Here is a 16,761-nt window from a genome sequence, read left to right as displayed (position 1 = left end):
GAGTCTTTGGTGTGGGACTTGGTCAAAGGCTTTCTGACAGTCCAAGTACACTATGTCAACTGGATCACCTTGTCCACATGTTTGTTGACTCCCTCAACGAAATCTAATGGATTGGTGAGGCATGATTTCCCTTTACAAATGCCATGTTGACTTTTCCCCAACAAATTTTGTTTGACTATGTGTCTGATTATTCTGTTCTTTACTATAGCTTCAACCAATTTGCCTGCTATGGAAGTTAGGCTTGCTGGCCTGTAATTGCCAGGATCACCTCTGCAACCTTTTAAAAAAATCGGCGTTACGTTAATTACCCTCCAGTCATCTGGTACAGAGGCTGATTTAAGTGATAGGTTACATTTCACAGTTAGTACTTCTGCAATTTCATATCTGAGTTCCTCTGGAACCATCTGGTTCTGGTGGCTTATTACTGTTTAATTCACCAATTTGTTCCAAAACCACCTCTATTGATTCCTCAATCTGGGACAGTTCCTGAGATTTGTCACCTACAAAAAATAGCTCAGTGTGGGAATGTGCCTCACATCCTCTGCAGTGAAGACCGACGCAAACAATTAATTTAGTTTCTCTGCAAAGGTCTAGTCTTCCTTGGGTGCTCCTTTAGCACATCGATCATCCAGTGGCCTCACTGATTGTTTTGCCAGCTTCCTGCTTCTGATATACTTAAATTTTGTTGTTGTTTAGTTTGTGTCTTTTCCTAGTTGCTCTTCAAATTCTTTTTAGGCCTACTTATTTGTATTTTTACACTCGACTTGCCAGTGTTTAGGCTCCTTTCTATTTTCCTCACTAGGATTTGACTTCCAATTTTTAAAGGATGTCTTTTTGTCTCTACCCTCCTCTTTTACTTGGTTGATTAGCCACGGTGGCATTTTTTTGGTCCTCTTACTGTTTTTGTTTTTTATTTTAATTTGGGGGATACATTTAGAGTTTATTATGTTTTTAAATAGTTTCCATTCAGCTTGCATGCTTTTCACTTCTGTATCTGTCCTTTTAATTTCCACTTAACTATCTTCCTCATTTTTGCGTAGTTCCCCTTTTTTTAAGTTAAATGCTACAGTGGTGGGTATTTTCCCTTGTGCAAGAATGTTAAGTTTAGTTACATTCTGATTGTTATTACTGAGAGGTTCAGCTGTATTCGCCTCTTAGATCAGATCATTTGCTTCACTTAGGAATAAATCAAGAATTGCCTGTCCCCTTGTAGCTTTTAAAATGTCATTAAAAACATAAAATATTTTCTCTGAAGTAGCAATTCTGTTTGTTAAAATAATATATTTATATGGAAGGAAATGTTACTAGTTAGGAATTTGTATTATGTATACAATATTGTATCCTAAACTAGACAACCAGGAGGTTTTGGGAGGAATCATATTTGTTTTTAAGGGTCTTATTCTTGTCTTCAGTTATGTTCCCAGGATGTTGGGGAAAGACAGGATTTTTTAAGAAGGAGATTAATTTAATTAAATACCTCAGATCTCAGTATTTGTATTTTTGGAAGTGTTTATGTTTGACTTCTAAATTTATTTCACAATACAAATTACTTTCTTTACCAAAAATAACACCCCAAGCTGACTTGCTCTTTTTCTGCAGTGAAACCACATTTGTGCAATGTCTGTACAGGAGTTATTTATTGCCACTTGGATGTTACATTTCAAACACTGGCGCTTTTTCCTTTTTGGGGGGAGGATCTATCCTGTTCTCTATGCCATCATGGTGCATATGTATTATGATGCACTGTTTCATTACATAACCACATACACAGAGCAACGTCATTCAGTGCACAGATGGACAGAGTGAATGAGGCACAGAATTAAAAGAAGAAAAGTGGAACACTCAGTTTCAGACATTGAATTGGGACTCTGCAGTGCTGGGCTCTGTCCCTGGCTTTTCAACATGGACAAGATATCATAATTAGGCTTGGTAGAGTTCAGTTTTTAGTTTTTTAATAATTGTGATGGATAATATTGATGTTTATTTTTAAGCATTTTTATATTTTTTGTCCATATAAATGTTCACAGTAGGAACACTTCTAGGGGGTGAGTCAGACAATATGGGAGGTCAGACAACAATTATTTAATGATGATAGATATTGAGATTCAAAAAGTTAAAGCTTTATAACCATTAACCACAAATGGTCAACATCACATGTCAAAATATACCAAATAAATATCCATAAATTAAACTCTAATAAGTTTGCAAGCTGCATTTTTTCCTTACTTTGCCTATCTGTAAATTTCAATTAGTATTTATGGAAATATTTTTGTTTGTTTTTGTGTGTACAGTGAAATCAATGTTTACTGACATTTACTGATAAAAATCTAATCCTTCCAAGCCTAATCATAATGTATATGCACAAGGGAGCTTAAGTTAGGTTGCATGGTCAATTTAGGTCAGAACCCTGAGACTTCTTGTGAACAGGCAGACTTCCCAGCCCCCACAGAGCCCCATTGAAGATAGTGGGGTTCCACATGGGGACAGAAATTCACCTGCACACAAGAAGTTGCAGGATCAGGGCCGTAATTCTGCTATTTCCTAACTTTTCCTAACTTTTGAGTACGTGACTTTGCAATCTGAATGCTCTTTTAATGTAGTGTTTTGTATCTAGATATATATACATTACCATATACGCTGTATGTGTGGGTATAGTCCAAATTTGAATACATGAAATCTCAGTTGTCAAGAATTTAAAAAATACTTGAAAGCTATTGAAATTATATGGGCTGCTCAGGGATCTTAATCTTTCCCTTTTAAACCGTGAATTAGACCAGAGATGTTTTCTTTTTTCTGTGTCATCAGTTATTTTTCTCACTTTTATACAGTCATTCATGGTTTCTGTGCTATTTTTGCCTTTTTATTGATGCCTTTGATGCTTCCTTTATACCCATCTTGTTTTTTAAAAAAAAACCAAAACTATTTTTCCTTTTAGTTTGGTTCTTGTTGTTACCCTCTTTTGTTGCTGTTTGTTGCTAATAGTTCCAATTAGTCATGAGATCCCAGGAGAGTTCACTGACTTGTTCATGCAATTTTCCTGTGATCATAATGAGATTTAAATGAGGAAACTGACAAGGACTCTGGACTAATGTTCAGCTCACTGGTGACAGAACCATGAAGCAATCAGATGGACCGCTGACCTATGGAAAGTTGCGTTGGTAGAATGCATACCAAGACCTTTACTTCTAAGAGTCATGAGTTTACCTTCTAGTTTTAATTAAATGTCAGGATCTAAGTTCTGAAGATCAAAATGATTATTTCTTTCTTTCAAGTGCAGTCAGGAAGGAAGCACTGCATGTGTTTTTTCCCGATCCTGATGAGATAAGGGTTCCTTTTCATCTAAATGTTATGACTTTCCATCCCTGACTTTGAAGACATAAAAAAATAATGCATGAAAATTGTTTGGGTATAAAGTGATTTATGATCAGACTGGTGTTTTAATAGAAGAAAAGCAGGTTAATTGCACAACTGCTTAATTTTTTCTTCAAACTATAGGGTTTAAATTGTTTAAAAAGATATATGGATGATGAGGTGATTTTTGTAATCAAACTAAAAGTTTCAATAAGATCCAAGGGTTTAAAAAATTAATGATTACTCCATGTGCTTCATTCCCTAAACTATAACCGAGGGAAAGGATTTTCTCAACAGCTTGAGGGATCTGTATGTAGGAATGGACAGGGTATGGCGTATGTTGGGTGTTGCTGGTCTAAAAGGGGGTAATTCCCATAGTGGTTGGTTAACTTGGGTATCAAAGGGACGAAGAAGACTTCTGCTAGAGGAAGGGAAGGAGATTGCAACTCTGACTCCTTTTCTCTCTCCTTGGCCTCCGACTTTAAAACCTAAGCATCTGTTGCTATGGAAACCCAGGAGCCTGATGCTCAGAGAAGAGGCATTGCAACCCTCTCTGCCGAAGTATTCACACTGGACACCAATTGCAGAACCCCCCCCCCCCCCGTGCCCACTTTAATCGTGTGCACATTTTCTCCTCCATTAGCTGTAGAAGTGCATTAATTAGTGGTCCCATTTAGCCTTGAAATTAACACCGCACAAAGCCCAGGTCGTTTTGTTTTGCCCTGTAACTGAAGAGAGGTGAGGGTGGTGACAGAGAGGACCCCCCCCCCGCAGTCGTCTTCGTCCCCCAGCCCAAACAGCTTTTGATCCGACAGTTCCCATTTGTTTATCGCAGGCTGCTCCGGTGCGGAGCACAGTTCGGGTGGATTTCCACAGAGGGGCGCTGAAGCACGTTTTAATGCAGCAAAATGAATTAATACAAAGATAGTAGGAGGCACAATATACTGGATTTAATAAAATAAAATAAATCGTGAAGAGCGTGGGGTGGGGGCTGGAAAGCTTCCTCCCCTCCCCCCAGCTAGTTTCAGAGGGATCGCATTCGCTGCTCATTGCCTGGAGCCAGAAATCAAAGCGCACAGAAACTGGGGAAGCAGCTTGGACGCCGGCTCGGCAGCCAGTGGCATCAGGCGACGCTTTCGTCCTCTCTCCCCTTCTGCTTTTTTTGTCTTTCTTTCCCCTGGGAGTTTGCTGTGAGCCGAGCTAGGTTTTCAGGCATAGAAACTTCCCTGCTCCCGGCCGCTGGGTCCTGTCTCCCGGGCTGCGATCCGGTGTCTGTTGCTCCTTTTCAAGTTCCTTCCCGAAAAGCCACAGGGAGAGAGAGCTGGAGAGCAGCCCGCCCTCCCTGCCCAGAAGTGCAACGTGCTTTGAATGAGGCTTCCCAGTTTGCAGCCTGCTCCGCTCGGTGGCTCTCCTGGAATGCGACCTCGGAGACGCCGGCCCATCCCGGGGAGGCACTGACAGCTGCGATCCGTCCGCCCCCCCCCCCCCCCGACAGCCCCATTTAATACAGATCCTCTCCGGCGCCATTCGCTGGGTTCGGCGTGTCTGGGTGGCTTGCAACCTTGGCTGGTGCAACATCCCTGGGGCCTGTTCTTTGTTTTTGTTTTTGGTAATTCCCCCCCCCCCCCCCAATGCTGCTGTTGAAGCAAGGGAGAGAAATAAATATGCTGTCTCCCTCCTCGCTCTGCCCTGCACCCCAGCGCCACTGATGTGCTACGGAGAAGAGCTCACTTGCGTGCAGCATGCTGTAACCCCCACACACCCCCCCACCCCCAAAAAGCGCCTCTCGTGACCCCCCCCCCGATTGACTTCATGGCTTCGCTGTACCAGCGATTCGGTGGGAAGATCAACACCTCCCGATCTTTCCCGGCGCCACCCGAGGCGAGTCACCTTCTGGGGGCTCAGTGCACCGAGGAGAACAGCGCTGCCGGCCCGCCCGCCCGCCCGCCGCCGCCGGAGAGCCGAGCCCGGTTCCAGTACCAGCCCCGGAGTGACGCCGAGGAGGAAGATGTAAGCCCCCAGCCTGGTTTGGGTTTTGCTCTGTTTGTCCGAGTGTCTCGTGTGTGTCTGTGTGTCCGGAGGTCGCTTGGCTGCCTTCTCTCTCCCTGTCTTGATCTGCGCCTCGCTTCCCCGGCAAAGGCCGGCGAGGGTACTTTATTCCTGGCCATGTAAACAAGTCCCCAGACCCCCTCGGCTCCCGCTCTCCTGGGCTGCCTGGGAATGAGCCGGGTGGGGAAGGTCGGGCTGCTGTGCAATGTGCATGGTTTGGGTGCTTTGGGAAACCGCCCGTGTAAACTGCCTCTGTGCCCCTCCGAGCGTGGCTAGAAGTTTTTGCCCGGGGCAGAACCAGAAGGCTTCGCCTTGCCCCCTTCTTGTCCTTCCTGCCCGGCTCCAGAGCCCTGCCGGGGAGAACTTCGCACCCGACGCGGCCATTTTTGTTTTGTTTTGGTTTTGCTCGAAACTCCTGGTTAATGACCCAACGTGATGAGACGCGAGCCCCCGGAAGGTGCTGGCTGCAAACTTCTCTCCCGGCACGTTCCCTCCCGCCGCTGCCGCGGGGAGTAGCGATTTCAAAGGGGGGCATTTGCATATTGCCTTAGTAACAAATGACTCATCCTGGCCACTGGCTTGCTGCTGGGACTCCTGGATGGAGAGAATTAAATCACCTTGGATCGATTGTTCCTAGTTTTTTCTTGGGGGGAGATTTAGAAAGAAGAGGGCCCCGGAAGAAGGTCCAAACAATCAATCCATCAGTTTCCCATCACTATTTCAGACTGGCGTGCTATTATGTTTGTAAAGGGACTTCTCTGTGTGTGTGTGTGTGTAAACTGCAAAGGGGAAAGTCGCTGCAATTTGGAATAATATTCCTATCTATTAAAATATTTATTTTCCCTAAAGGTAGGTTTGGAGCTGTGATCAGTGTTAATTATAGAAACCACTGATAATGATCCCTTATAAGTACCGACTGAGAGCGTAGTTTTATGTCTGAATCCCTGAGATCCCTGTTGAGAGGGGGACTGCAGCGAAGGGAGTTGTGGGATTTTGGTTTTGCCCTCCCCCCCCCCCCACATGAAAACTTTTTGAAGTTGTAGCAGGTAAAGCGGATTAAGTTTTTCTAGCAGAGAGGAAAGTTGGCCTCAAATCCTCTGGCAGGATTTCCATTCTGTTCATTCCAAGGGCCAGTAGGTCGCTGGAGATGAGTTTACTTTTCTCGGTGGCTGGTGAAATCCTCACTAGCATCCTAAACACGACACACAGTTCCCGGGGGTGGCGAGACGCCTAACGTAAGATCACGCGCACAAACTAAAAACACCGGAGACTTTTTTTTTTAGGTGTTGATTTAAAAACTTTTCATTCTGAAACTCTTATCTCCTGCGATGTGGCCCTGGAGCGGAAATGTGCCGAAACTTCAGCTCATTGGCCTCTAGGTGTCGCTACGAGAAAGCGAAGTTGCCGCTTTGTTATTGGTCTCCGGAATATCTTTCTCCTCTGGATTTTTTTTTTTTTTTTAATTTAGCTTGGAGCGTATCTTTGTGGGTTTTCAATACGACAGATGTCTGGAACGGGTTGATCATCAAAAGCTTTGAGCCAAGAAACAAAGGGAATTTAACATGTGCAGATGATTTCTGCTGACACTGCTCTAAAAAAACCAAACAAACCCTCTTTCCCAAAGTTAAGCTCATCAGTGGAGTGATCTGTACGACAAAAATCTGCATTGCAAAGGCCTTTAAGCGGGGGGCAAGTAGAGGTGATGTATGTACACAGACAGCTCAGATTAATTCCAAAACCCACGCTGCTGGACTGCAAGGGGATTTATTTTATTGTATGTATTTAGAAAAAGAACTTTGCCGTTGACTGCGAGAGCTAAGTGTAGCATGTCAGGGAGTTAGAGCTTGGGAACTGCAATGCAAATGTCATTGATTCATAAGCTTCACATACATTTCCCTAAAGAATCATTTCGGCAGTTAAGGTTATGATGTAACCAGAAAGGAAGTAATGAAATTTGCCTTTAGAGTGACTATTGTAGAAATATTCAATGAATATTTCTGACTCAGGTTGCGCTAGGAATTCCAAATAGTCACATAGTTGAGGTAATAACCCTCGGTTTGTTTAGATCTGTGCAGTAAATCGGCATTAATTTTTGGAAACTAGTTGTGCTAAGGGAAGGAATAATGAGACACCTTTAAGGTGGTAAAATTTAATTTTGAAAATATATTTTTTCCAAGAAGCAGAGGCACAAATTATGCTATACACCCCCCCCCCCCCCGCCCCACACACTCACACCCACATTTCCCCATTCGCTCCGGAGAGCTGTGACTTTGGGAGCTGTCCCAGGTGCTGACGTGAGTCAGCTCTGCCAGGGAATAAGTACTCTCGCTTTGCACTGGGCAACTCAAACGGAAACTGGTGGCTTTATTGCTCTGTTGTGCCTTGTTGTCAGTCTGTGAAGTGTGCTCAGATATACACCAGACGGATTTCTGACCTTGGCCAGTAAATAGAAACAGAACGATTCCCCCCCCCCCCCCCCTTTGCAACTGAACTGGCTGCTGAATATCTGGATGACAGCGACAATAAGGCTTTCTCAGGACAAATTAATGCAGCTTTTGGCATAAAATCCCTGACGGGAAAACAAAATTTGAGGCAGGCACAAGGACAAAACTGGGTGCATGAAGTGCAATGGTTGTGTGATTTGGTGATATATATGTGCAGAATCCACTGACACTGAAGAGAGAGGATACTGACTGCTGGCAGTTCTACTGAATTGTAGTGGTATATGATATTGCTATTTGTAATTAGGGGGAGCCTGCCCGTGATTGACTGCTAAACCCCTTTTGAGAGAATTAAATCTCTGATGTAAATTTCACAGTGAGACTGAAACTGAACGTTCAAGATATTTTTCCCAGTAGAGGATTTTTTTTCTTTTCCAATTTCAAATTAATCAGTTCAACAGTTTCTAAGTCAGAGGTAGGAAATACAAAAAAAAAGCTTTTGTGTGTGTATGGGGGGGGCAGTAATACTTCAACTAAAAATGTAGCTAAGATTTCTTTTTAAAAACCACTAAATTGTTTTATAATGTGCTTAATAATCAGGCAGACTGAGAGTTTTTGAAAAGGCTAATGATCATGATCATAAGGTTTTTATACCTTAAAGATATTTATTCTGCATTCTATATCATTAATTGGTTTTATGGGTCAATTATTATCAAGTATTTCTTAAGTATCAATACATTCCCCAGTGCTATACAAGACAGATGAAGACGGGTCTGGCCTTTCCAACCCATGCTGTTGTTTATATGCAATATTTCCCCTTTCCTATGTATTACTTTCAGTACTAGAGGAAACTTACATGTAATTAAAATAAGAAACAAAAACCTGTATTGAAGTAATGCAAAGAGTCTGATTTGTACCCCCACAATTAAAAATGAGGAAATTTCAGAGTTAAGATTGAAACTCCTCATCCCACCATGAAGTAGCTGATGAGAGCGAGGTGAGTTTCATCATGGAATTTGAACTTTTATAAATGAGATAACACAGTTGTCTGGATGCAATTGGTATTTTGGCATCTAAACTTCACAGTAGTTAATTTTGGTAGCTGGTTCTGCATACCAAAAAGAAACAAACATGTTCAGTGATTTGGGGCATCCTGAGAACTTGTGTAAATATTGATAAGTTTATGACATTTGTTCTTGATTTTGTTATACTTCTGTATCATCCTAAACTGCATCCCTGATTCAGTTCTCTTTGCACAAATCAATCTCCCATTGGTTTCAGTGGAAGTACTGAATTGTCCAGTTATTAAAACTGTAAAAATGAGTCGTCATGTAAACATAACCCAGATGACATAATAGTTTTGTTATTAATGTGCCTTTTCAAATTAATTTATTGGGATATGGTACAGTACCTTTGAAGAATGTAATCAAAGTCCAGAGTGTTGTAATAGCAGAGTATTAATTTATGTTCTGGCAATGTAATCACCGTTTTTTCCTCTATGAGATTCATGTTTTGTATATTATCATGTAAACAGGAAATCTTTTTAGATGCTGGCTTTAGATTTTTTCCCCCGCATAAAATAGAGCTTTTTCATTTTTCCTAAGCTTACTTTTCTTTGGAGTTATAGTGATCAATGAGTTTAATTTTTGCAGGCAACTGCCAGGAGGTGCTGAGTAAGATATACATGCTGATTGTGTATAACCCTGTTCCTTTTAATTACTGTGATGATAGCAATGCATTAATCAAGTGCATAAGAAATTGAGCACTTCTCTGTAATACAGAATATTGATCTATTTCATAAAGCATTGACTATTAAAATGATAACCACAGTAATCCTTTTAAAATTAAATTCCTGATGATAAATGATGTGTTAAAGCTTTCTACTGAAGTGTCATATATAGATTTTCTGTATAAAGAGCCAAATGCTGCATTCCTTTTTCATTTATTCTTCAGGTAAAACTCCTATTTTTTGCCTGAGTAAAGGATTGGACCAAAATAAAGTAGCTCTCATTTTTACTTTGAAATCTGGAATACTTTTCATTCAGTTGTATATTGAATATTTGCCTAGTTGTATACATTGATGCTAATTTTTAAAAGAAGAAACTTAGCTATATTGTAGTTTTATAATTTTCAATAATGATAATTCAAACTGAGACTATTTTATAGAAGTGATCATTTCAGTTTTAAGTAGTAATTCTAGAAGATAAAAAGATGTGATTGCTGGTTTGAGAAGTAAATCAAAGGTTACATGTGTCATTATTGTTCAGCTTGTTTGAACAATATTACAAATATTACAGCCCCTGAGAATATTTGACATTTAATATGTAAGATTTGCTAACACCTGCAATAAAAGTGTTATTTTTCAATCCATTATTTTACTGTTGGATAAGCTATTGCTTCCCAGAAGAGTGTGTCCAGGACAGTGTTATATAAAGGGTTAGGCAAGAGCTGCAGAACAACTTAAATGTCAGAAATGGCTCAGTCCTTTCCCAAACAGATGATTTTTTTTAATTGTATATATTTTGGAGTGATCATTAATCAGTATATAGTGAAGTAGTCCATATGGCTACCAAAAATCTCTGTATAGATCAGATCAACAGTTTTCTTTCTGCAGTATTTGATGCCTTCTAATGGTCTCGCCTGCAGCCTATTCTTGGTAGGCTCTAGGATGTTGGGCGCAGTTATCCTGCTCTCTGTATGCTACTGAGGCCACTAATTTCAGTGGAAGCAGGATTAGGTCCCCATTGATTCGTTCAGCCCATCTCTTTAAATGAATAAAAATGCAGTTTAGTTCTATGAAGAGTAATAATTATACATTCATAAAGTTAATCTTCTCTCTGATTTGTCTGAATGCGAGTTAATTATATATTTCATTATGTAACTTAACATTGGATAATTTAAAATTACAGCAATAGGGGCTTTTCATGTATTGCTTAACAATTGCTATATTTGGAATTCAGTGGCTTCATGATTTTTGTTGCTGGTTTAAAATTAACCTTCCTGTTTTGCAAGCCTTACTAACAGTGATCAGGCCTTTGATATATTATGCATCTATTAAAAATCTGCTAGGTAGAATATATTTTTAAGACACAAGAATAACTATGCAAAGAAGTTGACTCATCTGTCTTGTGGTAGTGAAATGCACAGTAACTTGAATCTCACCGAGTTAGTGTACTCAGCTCAGGTCCTTCCTCCTGAGCTTGCAGGGGCTGGGAGGAATGGGAAGAGAAGGTACAGAGTCCCAGGAGGGAGTACTTTGTATTGCTTTTAAAGGAACTTTCCAGCAGACTAAAAGAAAGACGCTGGTGGGCTCCAGATGAAGCTGTATAGAGCTCTCCATTATCATGGCTTCAGTGAATGGCAAGAAATGGGGGAGAGAAGAGTGGATTCTCAGAGCTCCAAGAAAGGCTTCGAAAACTCCCCTGGAGCACTAAAGAAAGACAATCTGCAGGAGTAGAATCATTCGTATAAATGTCCTTTAAGGGCTCGATTCTACAGTCTGCATGCTAGCAAAGATCCCCTTCAAGCCCCGTGATTTCAAGTTGCTTTTACAGGGAGTTTTTACCTAAGTAAGTAAGGCCTGCAGGATGTGACTGGCAGAGTGCAGTTCGAAGTATGGATTTTCACACTGTGACCAAGGGGTGGCAGCATCTCTTATTTAGTATTTTGCCATAGATCACTTAACATAGCAATTTTTTGTAGTAAGTCATGAACTATTTGTTCATATAGCCACTCCTGCATTTAAGGGTTACCTATGTGTTTCTGTTTATTAAGGGCTAGTTTCCCAGATCTGCAGAAGAGGTCTGTGTAGGCTCAAAAGCTTGTCTCTCTTACCAACAGAATTAGGTTTTTTCTTGTTTGTCAATAGGAACTGAAAGCATTTTGCTCCAACTTTCCAAGAAAGTTCAGCCCCAGACAGACACCAAACCATGAACGTTGCTTCTCAAAAGCTGAATATTTGGAAATGTAGAAGTATGTGAAATGGGAAGGAGACAGTGGGAAAATGCTTTGCAACCTGAACTCTTGTTATGCTGCAAACATTCATTTGTGGGAGTTTAATACATAAATACATTTGTTATTACTTATTTATTACTAAAATGAGTTCTAACCCCACGACAGCCCATTGAGTTTTGCCCATCTTAATTTGATTGCTATTTATTGCTAAATCTCTCCTAATGTTCTCGTAGCTACAGATTCCATGACAAAATTACTTGTTTTTCTCCTATTTCCATTAGGTACCAGAAAAGAAAGAGGACACTTAAAAGACCAGGCATCTATTAAAGTGCAGATAGGAATGCTGTAGAAAGCCACAATGATATTTCTATAAAACCGTAAATGGCCTATAGTGAACCATGTCTCTCCAGCTCTCCTTGTTTTGCTGTTTGCTATAGTGAGTACAAAAGCATTATTGATACAGTCCTTCATTGTCTCTCTCTGTTTTATATTAGGTAACACACTATCTATTGCTCAGGCATTTGTAATCCTAGGTACAAAAGGGGCACCTGAAAAGAATTCTAAAGGGTACTATAATGCTTCACAATTATATCTCTAATAATACAGTCTCTGCTGAAACAGCTGTTTCATTCACCTGCAAACCACAGGGTAAACAATACTTGTCAAAACACATACAGTGATTCATTGCAAACGTTGCAATTAATGAAGACGGACACAGCCATGGTTTAATGCCACAATAACCTGATCCATTTCAGTTACGTTATGAAATTCTGCTTTGCCAGGCCTGCTTTATTACCTGTAAGCTAATTTTACTCAAAATACAGATTTAAGTTTAAATGTTATAGGTTGTCACTTATAGAGTGACATGTTAAAGAAGGCCGCATGGACTAGTGGATAGAGCCTTGGGCTGGGAGTTGAGGGACCTGAATTCTATTCCTGGCTCTTCCACTGACCTTCTGTGTCACTTTGGGCAGATTACTCCTCTCTTTCTGCCTCATATATTTAGAATGTAAACTCGTTGGGGCTTCCTGTCTGTTTGTATTAGAGAGACAAGGTGGGTGAGGTATTGGACCAGCTTCTGTTGGTGAGAGAGACAAGCTTTCAAGCCACACAGAGCTCTTCTTCAGGTCTGGGAAAGGTCCTCCAAGCCTCATAGCAGCTCGCACCACAGGGCCCAGATCTCAGCTGAGGCCTCTAGGTGGCGCTGCACAATTAAAGAAGTGCTGCCTTTTGACCCAGAAGCATCTGCACTTCAGTGGCATGGTGAAGTAACTCTTGTATATAGAATTATAACGTGCTTTGGGATGAGAAGAATCCATAGAAATGGAAGATATTGTTCCATTGATACTACTGTGGTCCAGTCACCCATTCTGTACCAAGCAACTCTCGCCAGAGCATCACTAATTCCCAAAATATCTGATTATGCCCTGCTTGTGGTAGGTTAAAGGCCTTTCAGTCATTGCTGCGTGTCACATGCAGTGCCATGAGTGGATAATCACTATAATGCACATGTTCTTCTAGCTAAGGGACACTAATAAGCATCTGTAACTTTGAAAATGTCAGAATGAGCCAAAGTGCAGGCAATTAGATAAGGATAATGTAACAGATAATAAGAATATGCATGATGCGGGATGAGTAGTTATCAGACTATTGTACTTTGGCTGCTAAAGTGCTGTGTGTCATAAAAGCAAGTGGCTTGTTGGCTGGGGAGAACATGCTGCAAGTAGTCAGAGACGGAAACATGAGTTAATGCGGTGTAGTGACAAGGTTAACCCTGGTGAGTGTAAACATACATTTCAGGCTGTTGATGGATGGAAGTGTTGTGTGGGTTAAAAGTCATGTGCTTATAACATGAGAAAAGAAATGGGAGCAAATATGGAAGAGATGGCTGGCAGGGTGGGGTCCTTTCTTAGAAGGTGTTTCAGAGATAACTGGCTCTGTGGATGAGGGGAAAGCGGTGGACGTGTTGTTCCTTGACTTTAGCAAAGCTTTTGACACGGTCTCCCACAGTATTCTTGCCAGCAAGTTAAAGAAGTATGGGCTGGATGAATGGACTATAAGGTGGATAGAAAGTTGGCTAGATCGTCGGGCTCAACGGGTAGTGATCAATGGCTCCATGTCTAGTTGGCAGCCGGTATCAAGTGGAGTGCCCCAAGGGTCGGTCCTGGGGCCGGTTTTGTTCAATATCTTCATAAATGATCTGGAGGATGGTGTGGATTGCACCCTCAGCAAGTTTGCAGATGACACTAAACTGGGAGGAGAGGTAGATATGCAGGAGGGTAGGGATAGGATACAGAGGGACCTAGACAAATTAGAGGATTGGGCCAAAAGAAATCTGATGAGGTTCAACAAGGACAAGTGCAGAGTCCTGCACTTAGGACGGAAGAATCCCATGCACCCTACAGACTAGGGACCGAATGGCTCGGCAGCAGTTCTGCAGAAAAGGACCTAGGGGTTACAGCGGACGAGAAGCTGGATATGAGTCAACAGTGTGCCCTTGTTGCCAAGAAGGCTAAGGGCATTTTGGGCTGTATAAGTAGGGGCATTGCCAGCAGATCGAGGGACGTGATCGTTCCCCTCTATTCAACATTGGTGAGGCCTCATCTGGAGTAGTGTGTCCAGATTTGGGCCCCACACTACAAGAAGGATGTGGAAAAATTGGAAAATGTTCAGCAGAGGGCAACAAAAATGATTAGGGGACTGGAACACATGACTTATGAGGAGAGGCTGAGGGAACTGGGATTGTTTAGTCTGCGGAAGAGAAGAGGGAGGGGGGATTTGATAGCTGCTTTCAACTACCTGAAAGGGGGCTCCAAAGAGGATGGCTCTAGACTGTTCTCAGAACAAGGAGTAATGGTCTCAAGTTGCAGTGGGGGAGGTTTAGGTTGGATATTAGGAAAAACTTTTTCACTAGGAGGGTGGTGAAACACTGGAATGCGTTACCTAGTGAGGTGGTGGAATCTCCTTCCTTAGATATTTTTAAGGTCAGGCTTGACAAAGCCCTGGGTGGGATGATTTAGTTGGGGATTGGTCCTGCTTTGAGCAGGGGGTTGGACTAGATGACCTCCTGAGGTCCCTTCTAACCCTGATATGCTCTGATTCTCTGATTCAGGGGATTCTGATTTTCAGTTTCTGTTGTTGCTTGTTTTCAGTGCTTTTTGTTTGTTTGTTTGTTTTTTGCTATTTTAGTGCCTTTGTAACATTCCAGAGAACATTTTTCTTTGAACAGTCTCATTCGCACCCTGGGTGTGCCCACAGCAAAAAAACAGCCACGTACCATGCCACTGCTGTGTGTGTCCAAAATGAGCACCTCAGGGAATGTCTACACTGCAGTAAAACAGCTGTGGCTGGCCTGTGTCAGCTGAGTTGGGCTGAGACTGTGGGGCTATAAAATTGCAGCGTAGATGTTTGGGCTCAGGGACCCTCGCCCCTCACAGAACCCCAGAGCCCAGTCTCCAGCCTGAGCCCAAATGTCTACACTGAAGTTGTATAGCCCTGAATGGAGTCTAGCAGGCAGCCCATGCTACAACCTTACTACCTGTCCCTCTCCCCCATGCTTAACCCGATCTAGTGTCCATTTCTGGGGGTTGGGCAGGGCCCCCCAGGCCACCGCTTTTTGGGGTAACTTACATCTATACCAACAGGGAGCTGTGCTTGTGTTCCTCAACAGCACTCTGCCCTCTACCCTTACCCATATCCATTTGTGCCTGGGCTCTCCAAATGTGTCCCACAGAGTTCAGGGGAGTGACATGTATGTTGCTTACACATCTCCCTTCTTGCATCTCTCTGGGCAGACTCCCTTACAACTCTGTTAATTTGGGGTGCAAGGAGGGAGCCAACACACTGGCTCAGATCATGTCTCCAGCATAAATACTCACAGAAAAAGATTTAAACATTACCTTCTTGTGATGATTTGAGCATGTGAATTTAAATTCACATTTCCTGAACATTTATAGAATCATAAAAATGTAGGGCTGGAAGGGACTTCAAGAGGTCATCTAGTTCAGCCCCCTGCGTGGAGGCAGGCCAAGTGTACCTAGGCCATCCATCCCTGCCAGTTGTTTGTACAACCTGTTTTTAAAACCTCCAGTGACGGGGATTCCTCACTCTTCCTTGGTAACCTATTCCAGTACTAACAATCCTTATAGTTGGAAAATTTTTCCTAATATCGAACCTGAATCTCCCTTTCTGCAAACTAAATTGTTTACTTCTTGTCCTCAAGCAGAGCTCGGTTGCTCTGAATGTTCCCAGAAAGCGAATTCAAAAACGGTGCAAGCATAGTCTAAATGATTAATTTCAGAATCTGAATGAGTGCTTGTGGAAGAGTTAGGAGTGGTTGATTTTTTTACAGTTTAATCAATAGCAAATTATATGCCCCAAAACAAGTTGTTAAAATCTCTCCAGTGAATACAGTGCTACATAACCCTTTATTACATCCTCCCATGTTGTGGAGCTTGCACCAAGATGAGATTCTGAAGACCTGTGCTTTCAGAAAGATAGTAGAATACTGGTGGATTGGAAAGATATACAAGAAGGCTGCTGTCAGAAGGCTGACTGTGCAATTTAGTATAAAATTTAGGGAGCTGCAGTGTGAATCAGCAGGTTGAGTTTCCCCTAAAATTTCCACAACAGGCTCTTCTTTTGTTAAAGACAGATTGTGCCACTCCAAACTGAACAAGTATAATTTAATTTGAAAGCAATGTTTTGCATTCCCTTTCACCTGATCTCAGTTGGTGACGAGCCATAAAATTTCTCCTTGGTCTACTGGAGTTCAATAGATGAGAATTTCCTAACTTGGTAAAATGATTAAAAGCACTCCAGATGTATATTATCAGTGAGGCTTCTGAGAAAGAGCTCATTCAGTGGTCTTTAGGAGCCAGGGTAAGAGGCTTTGTGAACACTGATTGAATGGGAGATTGCCAAAGTAATTATTAATAGTAGGGAAGGTTAATAAAATGTAAGGCTT

The 16,761-nt window shown here is 41.9% G+C and overlaps 1 protein-coding gene across 5 annotated transcripts in view; it reads left to right on the top strand.

The window, feature by feature from the left end:
• The window catches only part of DPP6 (dipeptidyl peptidase like 6), a 783,294-nt gene that overhangs the window by 194,562 nt on the left and 571,971 nt on the right, over positions 1 to 16,761 (top strand). Inside the window, exon 1 of one of the 5 annotated variants that reach the window (XM_074946290.1) lies at positions 5,164 to 5,361. The exons of the other annotated variants lie outside the window; for them this stretch is intronic. Within the exon in view, the coding sequence (XP_074802391.1) occupies positions 5,164 to 5,361 (198 nt within the window). Of the gene's footprint in view, positions 1 to 5,163; positions 5,362 to 16,761 lie in introns of those variants that run through there. 5 annotated transcript variants of the gene reach the window in all.

This window comes from Natator depressus, chromosome 2 (assembly GCF_965152275.1).
Source record: "Natator depressus isolate rNatDep1 chromosome 2, rNatDep2.hap1, whole genome shotgun sequence".
Classification (NCBI taxonomy): domain Eukaryota; kingdom Metazoa; phylum Chordata; order Testudines; family Cheloniidae; genus Natator; species Natator depressus.
This window is presented reverse-complemented; position numbering and strand designations above follow the sequence as displayed.